General features: G+C 41.3%; 2 protein-coding genes across 3 annotated transcripts in view; one reads left to right on the plus strand and one right to left on the minus strand.

The window, feature by feature from the left end:
• LOC138966786 (pre-mRNA-splicing factor 38A-like) overlaps window positions 1–19,537 on the minus strand; it is a 325,120-nt gene that overhangs the window by 221,690 nt on the left and 83,893 nt on the right. The gene's annotated exons all lie outside the window — the stretch shown is intronic.
• Window positions 5,813–18,435, plus strand: LOC138966772 (uncharacterized). Of its 2 annotated transcripts, none has more exons than XM_070339106.1 (5): window positions 5,813–6,032; window positions 12,997–13,357; window positions 15,446–15,650; window positions 16,491–16,707; window positions 17,883–18,435. In XM_070339106.1, the coding sequence occupies exons 2-5, from the start codon at window positions 13,130–13,132 to the stop codon at window positions 18,091–18,093; spliced, it is 861 nt and encodes a 286-aa protein (XP_070195207.1). In that variant the 5' UTR covers window positions 5,813–6,032; window positions 12,997–13,129; the 3' UTR covers window positions 18,094–18,435. The 2 variants fall into 2 exon arrangements, with proteins under 2 accessions (XP_070195207.1, XP_070195209.1); XM_070339108.1 differs by lacking the exon at window positions 5,813–6,032 and adding an exon at window positions 10,134–10,154.

Consider the following 19,537-nt stretch of genomic DNA (forward strand, 5'->3'; position numbering starts at 1 on the left):
AAAACCATTTCGCAAGCGTCTGCCAATCAGCCGCAGTGCAAGCCGTTGAAGAGGACGACAGTCAGAACTTTTCTATTATTGGCACAGTGGAACAATCCTGCGATGAGAATGCGGTGAAAGAGTGGAAGTCTACCATCACCATTGGAAAGCATCGCATCACATTTACACTTGACACTGGGGCACAGGTCAACGTTCTTCCCATGAGTTTGTACCGCAGACTGCAGCATGGCCCTCTTCAGTACTCCTCTGCTAAACTGTCGACTTACAGCGGGGAAAGTTTGCCTGTCAAGGGTAAATGCAGACTCACATGTGTGGTAAACACCAAGAAACTTTCCCTTGAATTTCAAGTTGTGGACACGCACTCCAAAGCAGTCCTGGGGTTGTCAGCCTGTGTATCTCTTGGTCTCGTGCAGAGAGTGGACATGATAGAAGATGACACCTTGCTCTCCATGTATGCCGATGTTTTCAAAGGTCTTGGCTGCATGGAGGATGAGTACACCATCTCAACTGATCACTCAGTTCGTCCCGTTGTCCATGCTTCAAGAAAAGTGCCAGCAGCTCTCCGCGATGATCTCCAGAAAGAACTACAGCGCATGCTGAAAGAAGGAGTGATTGAGAAAGTCGATTACCCTACAGACTGGGTGAACTCTTTAGTCATTGTTGAAAAGAAAGGGGGTGGCCTGAGATTGTGTCTTGATCCAAGAGACCTCAACAAGGCTATACGTAGGGAACATTATCAGCTCCCTACCATCGAGGAAATAGCGAGCAGGTTGAGTGGAAACAGTGTGTTCAGTGTAGTAGACGCAAGCTCAGCATTTTGGCAAATCAAACTTGACAAACAGAGTGCTGACCTCACCACTTTCAACACACCTTTCGGCAGGTTCAGGTTTCTCAGACTACCTTTCGGGCTGAATTCATCAGCAGAGGTTTTCGCCAAACGTTTTCATCAAGCTTTTGAGAACATTCCTGGTGTTGAAACATACATGGATGAGATGCTGATTGCTGGCAAGACGACGGAGGAGCATGACTCACGGTTGAAGACGGTGCTGGAAAGAGCCAGACAAGTTGGTGTGAAACTGAAACTGTCAAAATGCACACTCAGAGTGAATGAGGTGAATTTTGTTGGTCACACCATCACAGGAAAAGGACTCAAACCTGACGACTCAAAGATTGCAGCCATACAGCAAATGCCAACGCCGTCATGTCGCAAAGACCTAGAACGATTTCTTGGTATGGTTAACTACCTTGGCAAGTTTGTGCCCAACCTCTCCTCTGTTTCTGCTCCTCTTCGTGATCTTATGAAACAAGACAATGAATGGGATTGGCTCAAGCAGCACCAAGACGCATTTGAGCAGCTCAAGAATCTCGTGACTGCTGCTCCCATTCTGGTTTTCTACGATCCCAGCAAACCTGTCACACTGTCAGTGGACGCATCACAAGAAGGCCTTGGTGCTGTCCTTCTTCATGACGACAAGCCCATCGCATTTGCTTCCCGTTCATTGACTGACTGTGAAAAGCGGTACGCTCAAATCGAGAAGGAACTGTTGGCTGTTGTTTTTGGAGTCGAGCACTTTCACTACTACGTCTATGGGCGTGCTGTGACTGTAGAGTCTGACCACAAACCACTGGAATCCATCATTCAAAAGCCTCTCTCAGCAGCTCCACCACGACTTCAAAAAATGCTTTTGAGGACAATGAAGTACAACATTACTCTTCTTTACAAAGCGGGTAGAGAAATGTATGTCTCTGATACTTTGTCGCGAGCACCACTCCCAATCAAAGCACCAGCAAGTGATGATTGGGAGGCCCAAGTCCACCTCATTGTGAGCAGTTTGCCAGTCTCTGATGAAAAACTGAAGATTTTCAAAGAAGCAACAGCCAATGACCAGTCCATGCAGAATTTACGAAAATTCATCAGGGAGGGATTTCCGCACAAGAAAGAGATACCAGAAGACATTCGGGCATATCTGGGATTCCAAGATGAGCTGTCTGAGGCAGATGGACTACTCTTCAAAGGAGAACAAATAATCGTCCCAAATGCACTTCGAAGAGAAATGCTGATGCGAGTACATGAAGGTCATCTTGGGAGAGACAAAAGTTTGGCAGCAGCCAAAGAAGTGATTTTCTGGCCAGGCATGTCAAGTCAGATAAAGCAGACTGTAGCTAATTGTTCAGTTTGTGGCGAGTTTCAAAATGCTCAACAGAAAGAACCATTGATTCCCCATGAAGAACCGTCCTTGCCTTGGGAGAAACTGGGAACTGATATCCTTGATTTCAACGGAAAACAATTTTTGATACTTGTTGACTACTACAGCAAGTATTTTGAGGTTGGACTTCTACAAGGCACAACAGGACCAGACATCATCACACAACTGAAATCTCATTTTGCACGGTATGGGATTCCGAAGCAGTTAATCAGTGACAATGGACCTCAGTTTAGTTGTTCTGCATTTGCCAAATTTGCAGAAACATGGGGTTTTCAGCATACAACGTCTAGCCCAAGATACCCGCAAGCAAACGGGTTGGCCGAGAGAAGTGTTCAGACAATGAAGGACATGCTCAAGAAAGCGCAGGCCAGTGGACAAGACCCCTACATAGCACTGCTTCAGTACAGAAACACGCCATTTCCAGACAGTTTTTCACCAGCACAGCTCCTGATGAACCGCAGACTGAGAACAACACTTCCAGTAACTGACGCTCACCTCACTCCCTGCGTACCAGATCAGACTGTTGTTCAGCGTGCCAAAGCCAAAACACGTGAACGACAAGTAAGCGATTACAACAAGTCACGCCCAACCTTGCACCCCGGGGACAATGTCCGTATGCAGACCAGACCTGACAGCACGTGGAGACCAGCCACCGTTGTAGCAGCAGCGCCAACACCACGTTCTTATGTGGTTCGCACTCCAGAGGGTGCCACATTTCGCAGAAACAGTGTCATGCTGAGGCGCGCCCCTGAGACAAGTGTGCAACCTGATACCGAGCATTCCCAGCATGAAAGTGTCAAAGATACTGACCAAGTTCCTATCCAAGAGGACCAGTCAAATCAGCCTGTCAAATCTCAAGAACAATCTGTGACAGTCACTCGTTCAGGTCGTGAAGTCAGGCTACCAGCACGGTATAAAGAGGATTAATTGGCATGAAGAAACAACAAGTGAACTAAAAACGCTCGCGTTTAAAACAATTTTCAAGGAAATTGGACTTTTTTTTTCCTTGCATAAACAAAACATTGTATTTTCAAGTATTGACATTACTTACACATACAGACATACAAACATTTTCATTCACACCAAACAATTTCGGGAAGTGAAAATTGAACTGGATGAATGAAACTTTGTTTTTTCGTTAATTTTTATTTTATTTTAGTATTACAAGCTAAAGAAAAGTGTTTACTTATGTTTAACTGCAAAGCAAGTTTTTCTTTTCATGTTTAAAGTGCAAATTTTTTTCTTATTTTAATGAAGGAAAGCAGTGGGTTAACATTTTAATTTGAAATTGTTAAGTGCAGGTTCTAACAAGTATTATGTTTAAATTTAATTATTCTTTATTTGTTTAACTGTTTCAATTCCATTATGAAAAGAGAGATGTGGCAGTTGTAGATTAGCTCCCTTTGACCGTTATCAGTAAATGGCCTATCCTTGAATGGTATGAAAGGGGAGGAGAACTTTAGCTGAATAAAAGATGGAAGCAGACCACATGCTGGCGTCTGAGTGAAGTTTGTCTTTAACAATCACTACTGCTGTGAAAAGAGAAAGTAGGTTTTTCCATGATTCCGCGTGGTGGCGCCACTGGGCATCCGGTCTCACTTTTCAGCACCGCATGGAGCGTCTCTGTATACTCTACAGTCTCTGCCTGTGCTGCGACTTCTGTCTTGTGTGTGGCGCACGTTATATATACATGTCAAAGCAGCACCGCCCTGATATGGCCCTTCGTGGTCGGCTGGGCGTTAAGCAAACAAACAAACAAACAAACAAAAAATCTGAATGCTTATGAAAAGATGAACTTAGCAGTGTATTTCTGTGCGATTATGCTTTTTGATCGTTGTCTTTGTGTTACAAGTAATGCAAAAAGAAAACTTTCCATGTTTATGTAACATTAAAAATGGACATTAAAGTTTTCTTATCTTATCTTATTTTATCTTATCTTCTTACCTTATCTTGTCTTATCTTGTCTTGTCTTGTCTTGTCATGTCTTGTCTTGTCTTGTCTTGTCTTATGATTGAGCTTACTACGTCCCCGTCAAGCTTTATTAACTCAGACCTGTTTACCCTTACGATTTTGGCGTAATTTATTACGATTTTCTGAAAAAAATACGCCATTCCGCTATCCGTGTCAAGACTACAATTTTCATTGAAAAAAAAAAGTTAAACATTTTTTTAATTTTTTTTTTTTTTTATTAATTCAAATGTTTGGCATTGTTTTTTTTCAATGGTAAAATGGGGTGAAAAAGCACATGACTGACCAGAGATCATGTCTGTCTGATGAGACGCTGGAGAGCCTTCTAGTGGTGAAGTCTCGCCCTCACTCATGCGGCAAGCGCAAGTACAGTAGAGTTCAGCGCTTGACACACTGAAAAAGGCCTACAGCGAGCAAAAGAAAAAGAATCAGTGATGCATGTGCTTTTGATGTGATCTTCTTTGAAATTATGATGACTACAAAAACTGACTGATGTGTTTTGTTTGTGAATGATGGATATAGGTGCATGATTGCGTTTCGCAGACACAGTTGTCATGTGCGTTGTAATTGGCGACAAATGCTGGATGATTACTATTTTTGTGCCAGGATTACTATTTTTGGGGCTGAGCATTACTCCAAAACACTTATGGGGGTAAACAGGTCTGTTAACTACTTCTTCTTTGTTCCTTAGAAGTGAAAAAAGAACTGGCCATTAAAACGCACAGAGAAAAAGGAACATTACAAAACGAAGTTACAACTGCAGTTTCTAAGAAAGCCCCAGGATAAGATAAAAGCAAATGTTTATCAAGACGAGTTCGGTGCACGGAGCCGCACTGAATTTTCGGCATGAAGAGTTCAACTTCGGGCTCAATGTACGTGGACAGCCTACAACCTTATTTTATTGTATTGCAACCTTATTTTATTGTATTTCAACCTTAATTTATTGTATTGCAACCTTATTTTATTATAATTATTTCAACCTTATTTGATTGTGTTTCAACCTTTTTTTAACAATTATAATTTATATTTCAACCTTATTTTGTTAATTATAATTATGTCAACCTTATTATATTGTATTGCAACCTTATTTTATTGTATTGCAACCTTATTTGATTCAGTGTATTCAACCTTTTTTTATTTTTGTTATTTCAACCTTTTGTTCGTGCTCAAATGATAGCGGACAATCAACGGAGAGAGTTGCCAAAAGTAGCAGCGACCCTCCATGGCCATTAATTATGCCAGAAAGGCCGGCCCAGTACTGTGCCCTTAAAGCTACCCACTTAACCACAGCCGAAGGTATCAGGGTAAGCTATACCGCTACACAAATAAGAACCGTGTTACAAGGCTAGCGACAAGGCCAAATGTGACCCTCCACCACGAAATGAGTCGCATGTCACCTCGCGCGGTTCTGCGGGCTTAATATAAGTCCGGGGAGTGTCTGGTAACAGTGTGAGGGTTACCTGAGTCAGACTTAAACTCAAACAGTTTTCGCTCTTTTCTAAAACGGTTTTCACCACTGGATAGAGCGTAAAAAACTCTTTAAGAAAATGTAAAAATATGAAAATCATGCAAGGTTGACATGCGACTCATTCCGTGGTGGAGGGTCACAAATATACATATGTACATACATTCATACACTCAGAGCTTGCCGCGAGGCGATTATCAATTTTATGTTCACGCCAAATCGAACCAAGCTTTCGAGTATAGCCTACAAACGTACAGTGGTGGCTTACAGTTTTGTCAAAGAGATCGCAGCATGCTAGCGGTGAACACAGGACAATATTCTGCAGGTGAAAAAACGCAATGAAAATTGGTGGTGGGTGACAGGTGGCTTATTCCAGTGGAAGGTTGTCAGAGGTGAGTCTTTGACTACTTTGCTCATACAGTGCCAGTATTACCAGGCTTAGTTTGAAAGTGGTGTTCAAAGACACGTCTGTCTGTTTGATCATGTGTCTGTGTGTGTGTGTGTGTGTGTGTGTGTGTGTGTGTGTGTGTGTGTGTGTGTGTGTGAGAGTCTGTATGTCTGTGTGTCTGTATTTGTTTGTCTGTCGGTGTCAGAGACTGTCTGTGTGTGTGTGTGTGTGTGTGTGTGGCTGTGTCTGCGTGATTGTGTGTGTGCGGGGTGTGTGTGTTTGTGCCAGTGTGTGTGTGTGTGTGTGTGTGTGTGAATCTGTGTATGGGTACCTAGCTAGTCGTTGTCTTTTTACATTTAGCCAAGTTTTGACTAAATATTTTAACATAGAGGGGGAATCGAGACGAGGGTCATGGTGTATGTGTGTGTGTGTATGTGTGTGTGTGTGTGCGTAGAGCGATTCAGAGTAAACTACTGGACCGATCTTTATGAAATTTGACATGAGAGTTCCTGGGTATGATATCCCCGGATATTTTGTTCATTTTTTTGATAAATGTCTTTGATGACGTCATATCCGGCTTTTTGTAAAAGTTGAGGCGGCACTGTCACACCCTCATTTTTCAATCAAATTGATTGAAATTTTGGCCAAGAAATCTTCGACGAAGGCCGGACTTCGGTATTGCATTTCAGCTTGGTGGCTTAAAAATTAATTAATGACTTTGGTCATTAAAAATCTGAAAATTGTAAAAAAAAAATAAAAATTATAAAACGATCCAAATTTACGTTCATCTTATTCTTCATCATTTTCTGATTCCAAAAACATATAAATATGTTATATTTGGATTAAAAACAAGCTCTGAAAATTAAAAACAATAAAAATTATGATCAAAATTAAATTTTCGAAATCAATTTAAAAACACTTTCATCTTATTCCTTGTCGGTTCCTGATTCCAAAAACATATAGATATGATATGTTTGGATTAAAAACACGCTCAGAAAGTTAAAACGAAGAGAGGTACAGTAAAGCGTGCTATGAAGCACAGCGCAACCGCTACCGCGCCAAACAGGCTCGTCACTTTCACTGCCTTTTGCACTAGCGGCGGACTACGTTCAATTTCATTCTGTGAGTTCCACAGCTTGACTAAATGTAGTAATTTCGCCTTACGCGACTTTTTGTTTTGTCTACCAGTCTGTCTGTTAGACTTCTTGTCTGTTTTGTTTTGTATTCTGGTAGTCTTCTTCTCTTTTATACGCTTTCGTGTGTGTGTGTGGGTGTGTGTGTGTGTGTGTAGGTGTGTATGTGTGTATGTGTGTGTGTGTGTGTGTGTGTGTGTTTGTTTGTGTGTGTGTGTGTGTGTGTGTGTGTGTGTGTGTGTGTGTGAGTGTTTTAGGGGGAACTGAGTTTGCACTTAAACGACAATCTCTCTATGTTTAAAATCAGAGTGCTTATTATTTTCTGAAATGTTGTTCTTAATTTCCAGCAATTCGATCATTTTTAATAGTAATACAGAGCCCTGAATTGTCCTTTAAGCTATTTTGTTACCTGAACTACTAATTCAAAGATTTCATACTGCAACAGAATTCAATGTTTAACTGCTGTGTTTTCACCCCCAATCATCGCGAGTTAAACTATGCATTGAAGCTATGTAGGTTTGGTCTTCTACCTATCTGGCTGATTCCTCGATAAAAAAAAGGTTTTGGTCGGATAGCATCGATAATAATGTGTAAGAGCAATTATGCTACTCTAAATTTTGATCAACCAAAGTCAAAGTAAATTCTCTTGTAAAACAAATTGGTGAAGCTTGATTGATTATCTCAATATTTAACTTATGTGTGACCCGATGCCGGCCTACTGTGAGTTTGAAAAGAAGGACCGACCACACATATTGTATGCATAAACTCTTGCCCTCCAGTTCCTAACTAACCACTACTGCGAATCGTAGCAAGGGCCGTGTAATCGCTGACCGAGCTAGTGAGGATTATCACGGTCGCGGTACACTGTATATATATATATATACACATGCTACTATGGAACATACTTTAAGAACGAAATAAAGAGCAAGTATTTGTTCGCTTAACAGTGCACTTGTCATTCTAAATTTATTATCTTCAGGCTTCTAGCTTTGTCGTTTAATTTGTTAATGTTTTATTTGTAGTCAGCACCCGGCTTCGCTAGGATTTCACCTGAGCATTATTGATTTTCTGAAACCACTATTAATGAATGACTAAAACAAAGACTGAATTCTTCTTCTTCTTCCTTTTTGTTCATGGGCTTAGACTCCCACGTTCACTCATGTTTTTAGAACGAGTGGATTTGTACGTGTATGACCGTTTTTACCCCGCCATTCAGGCAGAATACGCCGATTTCGGGGGAGGCATGCTGGGTATTTTCGTGTTTCTATAACCCACCGAACTCTGACATGGATTACAGGATCTTTTCCATGCGCACTTGGTCTTGTGCTTGCGTGTACACACGAAGGGGGTTAAGTCACTATCAGGTCTGCACATAAATTGACCTGGGAGATCGGAAAAATCTCCACTCTTAACCCACCAGGCGGCAGCGACCGGGATTCGAACTCACGACCTCCCGATTAGGAGGCCGACGTCTTACCACCACGCCACTGCGCCCGTCACCCAAAGAATTCAAAACAATCTTTGTGAGAAAATGAGTTTATTTCCCTTTTTGATTCGCATACTAAACACTTTTTAGAATATTCGAGACAAAACCTTGAATTGGAGATCAAATGAATGTACATGCATCAGCATTACTGTTGTTCTGCATTATTGCTGTTTTCTCTTTTCAAATGGATTCATTATAGCAAGAGGTGTCTCCCTTCTTGGGAGAAAACTGAATAGTTTGAGGAAACTCTACACAGAAGCACTTGTAGATAATATGGTTCATGTGGTATGAGTTTAGTACTTCCCCTTCCTCGGAAAGTTCTAGAACCTTGATCAGCAAATTAATGATAAAACATCATGTCCTCAATTCTGTTTGGCAACTGAGAACAGTTAAGCGCAAAGGACTGAAGATGATGGTCATGCTATAGCATAGCAAGTATTATCTCCTTTGAGGTTCCAGAATATTCTACACTTTTATTGATTAGAATCTGTTGATATATTTATTCTGTACATAGCTACAGTTGACAACTTGTACGCTTACGACAGTAATGCGCTAAGTACACGTGAGCAGCAGGAGTAATACCTAAGCGTTATACTCTGTGGCTTGAATACATGTGAGAATATTACTTGACAGAATCCAAGAAAGAAGAAACCAATCAAAAAACAAAAACTGACAGTCAAGGTGCAGGGGCGGACCTAGTTGTGGATAAGGGGGGGGTTCCAAATAGGAGCAGGGGTCCAGGGGCCGCTCAGGCCCCGGTGGGGTCCATGGGCAAAGCCCTGGTGGGGGGTCTGGGGGGCAAAGCCCCCCAGATGCTGAAGGAATTTTATTTTTTTAGGTCAATCGGAGGCCTCTCGTGGAAGATAACAAGGTAAAAAAAAACACGGATGGGGGGTGGGGGGGGGGGGGGTTCCGGGCACCCAGGAACCCCCCCCTAGGTCCGCCCCTGAGGTGCACATTTGTGCAGTCTTTGCAGGGTGCATGCACCATATCTTGTTTATGCCTCTTGCCATCACTGAAATTAGGTGGCCACAGACAGACAGACACACACACACACACAGACAGACAGATATACAGACAGATAGACAGACAGACAGACAGACAGACAGACAGACAGACGGTTAGATAGAAACAAACACTTGCATTCATTTTAATATGATAATTATGTTTTTCTCTTATCAAAAGGCTTCAAGTCTATGGGGTCAACCTTTGTATTCCGTTGTTAAGGTTATACTGTGGTCTTTATCAGTATTTCTTTTCTCTTTAAAGATGCGTCCAATGTACGTCTTATAATATAATTTACAAGTTTGTACTCAACAGCCAATGGTTTAAGTACTCTTTTTACTCTGTTACAACGGTCACTGCTAGTGATTCAAAAATGACACGGGAAAGAATACATAACAAAACATTTGTTGTGATCCTGCATACTAATTTCGAAATCCAGACGACAGATTTCAATCGATCGCGTCGGTTCTGCATTTCAAGCCGAACTCAAACTGCAAAAAAAGTAGGTTGCGTTGTAAGACAAGGTCAGAACGTCAAGGGAGTGATTGTGACATTAACGACCTGGAGGTTTGGGACATTCACACACACGCCGAACAACTTTCAGGTTGTCATAGAATGACACCCCATTTGGTTCGGCATTATCACAGGCACATGAATCAAATCAAAAACTGACAAGGCGGTTGTGATTATGAAAAGAGTTTAGAAATGTATCTTTAAAATCTTCTTTTTTTGGCACTATAAAGCGGTAACGACAATGTTATGATTTAATAACGTTTCAGTTTTGGATTTTTTAGTTCATGGTGCATTCCCTTTTTAGGGATAATGATGTGTTTCTGCGTTGTGTAGTATTGTGCTGTCTTGTCTTGTTTTTTCTTGTTTTGTCTTGTCTGGCCTTGTCTGTTCTTCTCTCGTCTCGTCTCGTCTCGTCTCGTCTCGTCTCGTCTCGTTTCATGTCGTGTCGTCTTGTCTGGTTGATCTTGTCTCGTCTTTTCTTGTCTTGTCTTGTCCTGTCCTCCTCCGCTATATCGTATCTTGTTTAGTCTTGGATACATGCTAGCAGGGGGTCTTACTCCTTTAAACTGAGTCAGTGCTAGCGAACTTCGCAATCCTGATCGGCAATCATGGCATGGCACACTCGATCGAAGATCAATACTGCGATCTCAGTCTCTCACTCTGCACTTATCCACAGAGGCATGATCGAACGAACTCGCAATATGCATTAATTTTATTCTTGGAAGTATGTCTGTATAGCTTTTCTCGTGCTAGTTCGGGACAAATTGAGAGAAAAAAAGATTGCTCAGTCAAGATAAACACGTGGCCAGGTAAAACAATGATAAGAATTGGTATTGCCTTTGAAGTGTTACTGACAAACATAAACGGCATGTCCACCTGTCGCGCTTAGGCCAAAAAAAAAATAGGTGTGGTTAAGGTAACATAGCCACAAAAAAAATAGGGTAGGAAGGTAGGCAATCACTTTTTTTTTTTAACTTTTTTTTTTAATGTGTACAAATTAAACCTGCTTGACAGGGAAATCAGTGTGCGACTCGAGCGCTTTCGCTTTCATTGAGTTTTCTGCACTCGTTTTTTTTTGTTTTTTGTTGTTGTTGACAAATGTAATAAAAAGTTATAGGGTCGGCCCCTAAAAATAGGGTAGGTCGGGTTACCGTAACCACACCTTTTTTTTTAAGGCCTTACAAGTCGACCATTCAAAGGCCTGAAAACAATAAGATTTCCAGTATAATAGCGTAATCATTAGCCTGATTCCTCAATACTTAATTAGTAGCGTATCCATCTATTACCCATACTACCACAAAACTGAGTTTAACTTAAAGGGAATTAAAGATTCTCTTTTGTGACACCGTGAACTTTATTACATCTACACCGTGCAATCGATAAGTGACTCGACATTCGTAGCATGATTAATTTTTTGTTTGTTTGCTTAACGCCCAGCCGACCACGAAGGGCCATATCAGGGCGGTGCTGCTTTGACATATAACGTGCGCCACACACAAGACAGAAGTCGCAACACAGGCTTCATGTCTCACCCAGTCACATTATTCTGACACCGGACCAGACCTAGCACTAACCCCATAATGCCAGACGCCAGGCGGAGCAGCCACTAGATTGCCAATTTTAAAGTCTTAGGTATGACCCGGCCGGGGTTCGAACCGTCACGACCTCCCGATCACGGGGCGGACGCCTTACCACTAGGCCAACCGTGCCGGTCATGATTAATTGGAAAACATGTATCATAAGTATTGTGATTATGCTACATTCAATATGTTTATTGTAAGAGCAATGTTTGCTTTTTGTGTGTAAAAGCGCGTGGGTGGATGGCACGGAAATTATCATCAGTGTAAACAACACCTTTATCACGGACCCATATCCCATGTCGTAACAACTATTTAAAGATATTTTTGAGGTTCGGGCGCCTGTGCGCTTGATAGGAAATTCATTTGACATACCGACATTGTCGTTCGTAAAATTGGTATTACCTCGTTAGGCTGAGCTGTTTGTGCCTGTCGGGAAGGGTCGTATTACAGCGAAAGCCCATGAAAAGTAGTCTGGTTCAGGTCTGAATAAAGGGCATTAGGTTTATGTGCTCGTTTTCTTTCTTTCTTTCTTTCTTTCTTTCTTGCTTTCTTTCTTTCTGTTTTCATATTTATTTATTTTTTCAATTGAAAGCTTGTTCGTTTCATATATATATTAAACTTTATATTTATATATATATAGATATTGAAGAGATTCGTCATTCAACGTGCACAGAAACATTCATTATTCAAGTCAGTATCACTGACGAATCTTTCGGCCACGCATATTGAAGGGTCTCAAACCTTGTATAGGTTATAAATCAATGATGTGTAGAATGTCATAGCTTAAGTTTGTCTTTACGGAAAACGGTTCTGCAAATAATAAAGCATAAAGGAACAAACGAATACGCAAAGAAACAAATGAAGACACAAATAAAGAAACACAAAAAGAAACAAAAAGAAGAAAACTTAACATGTAACTTAACTTAACTAATGTAAAGTTAGCAAAACAATTATTTCGACAATGTTCGCACCCAAACAAAAGCATTAATTCCCATGTCATTTCCTTCAATCTTGCTATGCTACTTTAGGCACTCTGGCACACTTTTGGATCAAAGATTTCGTTAACAGGGATCACGTGACCGTCGCTTTAATAAGGGTACCCACAAAATCGACCTGACAAAAACGTAAGGTAACTGCTTTTTTGCGTGTAAGAATTGTTGTTGTTGTTGTTGTTGTTGTTGTTGTTGTTGTTGTTTTTGTTGTTGTGGTTTTTGTTGTTGTTGATGATTAAGTGCGTGACGTTTGTTGCAGTACTCTGCTCGGTGACAATCAACGGCATCTCAGTCGACACTACTCAGGGACAATCTAACATCTCCTTCTTGACCAACAACAACAAAAATCCGTGTACCGTCCGTGCCGGGAAACTAAAACTGACTGAACTATAATGGCGGCAATCGTGGTAGAAAATGTGTACGTCCGCACCCCCCTTACCTCCCCAGTAGGTCACAGCGCCATACACTATCCTCGTGGACGAAGGGAGGAAGAGGAGGAGGAGGGAATACCGATTCCAGTCATTCATATGGAGACGAGTTCAAAGACACAAGATGGCGTCCAACAGATGGCCTCAGGAGGTGCAACTACTATGATGGAACCACAGCAAGCAGAGTCACGGGTATTGAAATTAATTTTAATCTAGCACTTTTCCTTCTTCCCACTACACACCAAGGCGGTAAATAAACTTGGCTACTGATATCGAAAAAAATAAAAAAATGAAAAAAAGATGTGTGATGATCTTAGCAATGTCTTGCTTGTTTGATTGATTTTCTTTAAAATATAATGTATGGATTAGAGCATGATGTTGAGAAAGTGCAAGCTGCACTATACCACTTAATTCACATCAATTAACTCGCAATTTACCTCAATGCAATGCATTTTGTGTACATATGTATAATGTGTTTTCACTTTAGTTTTCTGTTAAAATGTAGAATTTTAGTTTTTCTAATTAGTTAGTCCCTCTTTAGGGCGAGGGCTGGATGTAAAAAAGCAGACCACTGCTTAATCTACTGCCCTCGTTAAATAAAGAATTGTCTTTGTCATTGTCATTCTCTCTCTCTCTGTCTCTCTCTCTCTCTCTCTCTCTCTCTCTCTCTCTCTCTCTCTCTCTCTCTCTCTCTCTCTCTCTGTCTCTCTCTCTCTCTCTCCCTCCCTCCCTCCCTCCCTCCCTCTCTCTCTCTCTCTCTCTCTCTCTCTCTCTCTCTCTCTCTCTCTCTCTCTCTCTCTCTCTCTCTCTCTCTCTCTCTCTCTCTCTCTCTCTCTTTTCCCTGTATATTAATGATCTTCCTCTTAGTATTAATGATGACTGCGAACTCTTTGCTGACGATACGACCCTACACACTACTGATAAAAAATTAGACAAAGTTTATTCATCGTTGCAGAACAGTGTAGATGATCTCATTCATTGGACGGAGTATAACCACATGAGTCTTCACCCTAAAAAGACCAAATACATGTTAATAACAACAAGACAAAAGAGACAAAACATACGAAACAATCCTCATTCCATATTAATTGGTAACGACGCAATAGAGGAGGTAGGAGATCATAAAGTTTTGGGAGTAAATATCGATAATAATTTGTCTTGGGCCCATCATGTTCGGTCTGTATGTAAAACAATGTCCAGAAAAATATATCAGTTAAATAGAATTAAACACTTTCTAGATCAGCACTCAAGGTTATTATACTTTAACGCATATATACAAACCATCACAGATTATTGTTCAACCATCTGGGACTCTGCCAGTGCTAATATTTTAAAACCATTGTATAGTTTACATAGGCGAGCGCTGAAACTAATTTTACTGAAACAATCCAGTCTTGTATTTGATGATTATAAGAAACTTAAGATTCTCCCACTAAAACAAAGATTTAAATTAAATGAAGGCGTGCTCCTTCACAAAATACTTTCCGGCCGTGCACCACGAACTTTCGTTGCAAACTTTAAAGTCAAACCAAACCGAAAGTTTAACGTCCCAATTTCAAGGATAGATCTCTTCAAATCAAGCTTAGCCTATTCTGGTAGCGTCCTGTGGAATTCTCTCCCGGAATTTGTGAGAGTCCCAATGAATCTCAATACTTTCAAAAAACACCTTTCACTGTATTTAATGTTAAATTACGAAAAATCACAGTGATGGAAGACTTCGTTTGGTTATATTTTCATTTGTCCAAAGCATCAGTGTTCATTATATCCACACAAAAACACTCAAATTAATAACACATTTACTCATGCATGTGTATTCAGCATTGTTTTCACTACGTTACATATACGACGCTTTATATTTGTGTATAATATGTAATGTGTAAATATTCATATGTTGTTGTTTTTCTCTACCTTTTTTCTACGTTAATATCCGTGTAAATATGTGATTAGATTAGTCCCCTCTCTGGGCGAGGGCTGGTTGAAAAAAAGCTCGTTGTATTGCTTATGCCACAACCCTCGAAAAATAAAATTTGATTTGATTTGATTTGATTTGATCTCTCTCTCTCTCTCTCTCTCTCTCTCTCTCTCTCTCTCTCTCTCTCTCTCTCTCTCTCTCTCTCTCTCTCTCTCTCTCTCTCTCTCTCTCTCTCTCTCTCTCTCTCTTTTACTTAAGCTCATATGAAAATTAAGAATATCAGTATCATTCTTAATGGACTCTGAACACACTAATATCGAGCAACTCCGCTACCCGCACCTCAAGGCAGATTTATATTTTGTGAACAGAACACCAACGCAACCACGTCAACAGCAACCCAGGCAGAGAGGTTACCCGCCAGAAATTCTGCGCGGACAGAAGCCAACGATGGAAATGTTGAATCTGGCCAGCAGACGACACCAGCACAGATTGGAGAAGATGTGGGTGACACAAGAGTACCAGCTGAAGACCCAAAGACACAGACTACGCAACAGAATGGCCACACTGTGACAGGTACGAAACAAACATATTTAGTTTAGCTCCTCCGTGGGTAATAGGCCAAACCCCAGACTAGACACATACACTGTTTTGTCTTCTACTTCTCGTTCCCCTGGTGCGTCTTCATCTTATACAGTGGAACCCTCATCTTGAGACCTCCAAATATATCAGAAAATCAGGTCTTAAAAAGGAGGGAGTCAGTTAAAATGGAGGTAAATCATTTACTGAGCTTATTAACAGAAAATCTGAAAATGGATGAGGAAGTCTTAAATTGTGGGGTCTTAAAAAGGGGGTTGCACTGTATCCCCCATTGAGCCAAGGTTCAGATAGATCAGTTTTACCATAGAGTGAGTCCAAAGAATCACTGCTGTAATCAGCATAATATCGTTATCCGGGCTGTATTTGCTTCGGATTTGGTATCCTTGGTTTAACAGGCTTGAGACCATCTTGAAAAATGCCAATGCCAATGATGATTGAAATCTGATAATGAATCATATCCTTTGGCCTGCTACAAGAGCTAGAGAACTTCCAATATCAAGAATCGTACATGTATTGCTAGGTTTATTTGGGTTCATTGTAACAGCATTTTTTCTTTGTATATTCTAACAGGACTAGAGTTATTTACTTCTACGTTTCGGATGTTTCCCCCTCTCCAGTTATCTTTTGATTCTCTGCTTTTTTTCTTTGTTCTTTTTTGGGGGTTCATTTTTCAATGTGGTCATGAAGACGACTTAATAGACGAAAAGTTTGACGATTTTGTGACGTCCTTGTTTTGATGAGCAAATATCTTTCTTTTTTTCTTTGCAAATCTACAAAATAATTTCCCAAACTACCTCATCACATCTGGCAAAAAAGATGAGGACAGTCATCTGACGCTACGAGACGAGTACGTGGACCGTGTGTGGGAGGAGTTCGTGACCAACTTCCTGTTGGGATCCTGTAACATCCAGAAGGCCGCCATCTTTGACCTGGCCACGCGGCGCCCTCTGGCGACAAGCGGAGATCTGCATATCTCCAAGGACGAAATGGAGCAGCTAGTGACAAGTCTGCATCACATACAACTTGCTTACAGGTATTGTGGAAATACAGAGTATAGTGCTGATGTAGTGGAGATCAGGGTTTAGGCCACTGAGGTCTGAATGAATCTCAGAATTAATCGTCATCACTGAGTGTCACTGAGCAGCGGCCAATTAGGGACATGTTTTCAATTAGTGTTAATACTCTACCAAACTTAGCCACTGAGGTCTGAAAAACTCAGCCGTTAAGGCCAGGCGTTGGTCATCGGGGTTCTGGTAGTACGTTGGTAAAGTGTTGACCTTGTGATCCTCGGGTCACGGGTTTGAACCAGGCCAGGACGGACATGGGTCAACTTTTGATGTGATGACTCAGACACGGTATTCATGCCAAACGGCCCTGTGTCAGCGCCATCATGGCACGTAGAAGCCCTCCCTCGGTCGATCTGCCAGAAGAGCGGCAGATGGCTGATAGAGGGATTTAACCACAAATACACCTGGGCATTGCGACTGCGTGGAAGCATCCCTAGTTTCCAAACAATTGGACAATACAGTATAAACAATAAAACGTTAGTTCGTTTTTAATCGGTCCCTGGCACATTCAAATTTAGAATTTCTAGTTGCAGTAGTTTTGTATTATATGTCACCTAGCTATGTCAATTGGCGAAATTAACTCCACAAGAAATGCTTTCTTTACTTCCTTTATTTGGTGTTTAACGTCGTTTTCAACCACGAAGGTTATATCTCGACGGGGAAAGGGGGGGGAGATGGGATAGAGCCACACAAGAAATGCTGTACAGGACGCAACCTAGATTGTTGACTGTTGGTATGTGTCCAAGTGGATGACATGATGCTCTGGATCTCATTTGAAATCATGAGCATGTCCGGCCGAGGTGATATATAAGCTACATCATGATCGCATACACGAGACTGAATAGATCTTTTCGGTATCTGAGCAGCTCTCGCGAGACACGACGGCTCTTTGATATAATTATGCTTAGAACATCGCGAGAACTTCGAACCTTGGCTTGTGCAGCTCGCACGAGATCGTTGTACCGCATGCCTTGCTATGCTCTGAAGTTTGCGAGAGATTACGAGAGCTTGGAATACCGATAGGGTCTAGCAATAACAATGAACATGACATTGACAATGCCAATTGTTTATTTGAGCTGTAACTAGACCTTCACGAAAATATTTCAAATGTGAATGTTCTTTTTTGTCTTTCCTCCAACAGGAATGGAGTAACGATAGGAGGACAACACTACCGAGTCAAGCTGGCAGACGGACGCAACGGGATTCTCGCGAGAACAGGAACCGAGGGTTGTACCGTGTGCAAAACCCAATCCCTCATCATTATAGGCATTCACGACCAGCGAGGAAACTCCAGAAAATGCAATGAGGATGTGATGAGACTGGGTGACTTTTTCAGAAGAAAAGCCGTGTAGCCTTTTTGTGTGTGAACAGTATACATGTACAGTTCTGTTCGGTGTTGTTCCGCGTTGGTTTCAGTCAGTTTTTTCGTTGTATTCAGTTGTTACGATCTCGGTCTATTCCCAAAAAATGTCACTGAAACTATATGATTTTATTCTGATCTGCGGTTCAAGCCAGTTCAACAAAAACCACTGTGGATCCTTTACAAAAAGATTAACAATGTTTTTGCAGTATAAATTATTCATCGGAACTTGATAATTACATATCAATACTTTTCTTGTTTTTCTGGGTGGTTTTATTTTTTTTCCGATGCATTTTATGTGTTGAGAATACGGACCCATGAATAAACAGATATACAACTATTTTTGAGTCGGAACTGGTTAGACATTACGGTTCTAATATAACTGATTGTTCACACACACACACACACACACACACACACACACACACACACACACACACTGACATACACGCACCGTGCACACACACACACACACACACACACACACACACACACACACACACACGCTGTGACATACACTGACACACACACACAAACACACACGCACAAACGCACACACACTGACACTCAGTCACACACACACACACACACACAAACATACACACTCACACACACACACAAACATACACACACACACACACACACACACATACTCGCACACACTGACACGCACACACACACTGACGCACACACACACTGCATACACACACGCACACATACATGACACGTGACACACTGACTTGCACACAAACCAGTGAACACACCCACACCGGGCGCAGCGAGCACGTACGCGCGCGCACACACACACACACACACTCACTGGTCACACTAACACTAATACACACACACACACACACACACACACACACACACACACAACTGATCAATATTGAATCAAATCAATGGATCATCTTTGTGAGCACTGAAATCAGTGACACAGGGTACTGACACTGATGCGACACACGGGAGCAAGGGAGGCAACTACGTTATCTTACACAAATCAAATGAGATCGAGTCACGTCCCTTGGACAACTTTGTTGCTATAAATTATACTTAAAATAAGACATAAAAATTACAGGAAAATATTCAAATTCCATGGCAGATCTGCACATAAATATAGGTTCGCTCAAGTTTTAAATCTCATTCTGGTTGTCTCTCACAAAACCTGAAACCTTTTAAGCTTAATTCCTTCCTTTTTTATTCTTACTTTTCGCGTAACCGGCGGGCAAATCAAAACTCGAACAAGTCTAAACACATCCTAACAAGTAAACGAAGAATCAAACACAACCCACAGTTTGCATTAAACATGTCTAGTTTTTTAAACGGATAATTTTAAAGAACCGGGTTATTTTGTAAAGTTGAACTGCGTCTCGCAATGCTCAGTAGTCTTCGAGTTGGAAATAGTACCGCAACCTCAACTTCCGGTCTTTGAGCAA

The sequence above is a fragment of the Littorina saxatilis genome, linkage group LG5, assembly GCF_037325665.1.
Source record: "Littorina saxatilis isolate snail1 linkage group LG5, US_GU_Lsax_2.0, whole genome shotgun sequence".
NCBI classification, from domain to species: Eukaryota; Metazoa; Mollusca; class Gastropoda; order Littorinimorpha; family Littorinidae; genus Littorina; species Littorina saxatilis.

Bases quoted from the DNA above. Each gene is read 5' to 3' on its own strand.
- LOC138966772 (XM_070339106.1), top strand. From the start codon at position 13,130: ATGGCGGCAATCGTGGTAGAAAATGTGTACGTCCGCACCCCCCTTACC. The intron at 13,358-15,445 runs GTATTGAAATTA...TTTTGTGAACAG, and splicing joins CACAGCAAGCAGAGTCACGG to AACACCAACGCAACCACGTC. The intron at 16,708-17,882 runs GTATTGTGGAAA...TTCCTCCAACAG, and splicing joins CACATACAACTTGCTTACAG to GAATGGAGTAACGATAGGAG.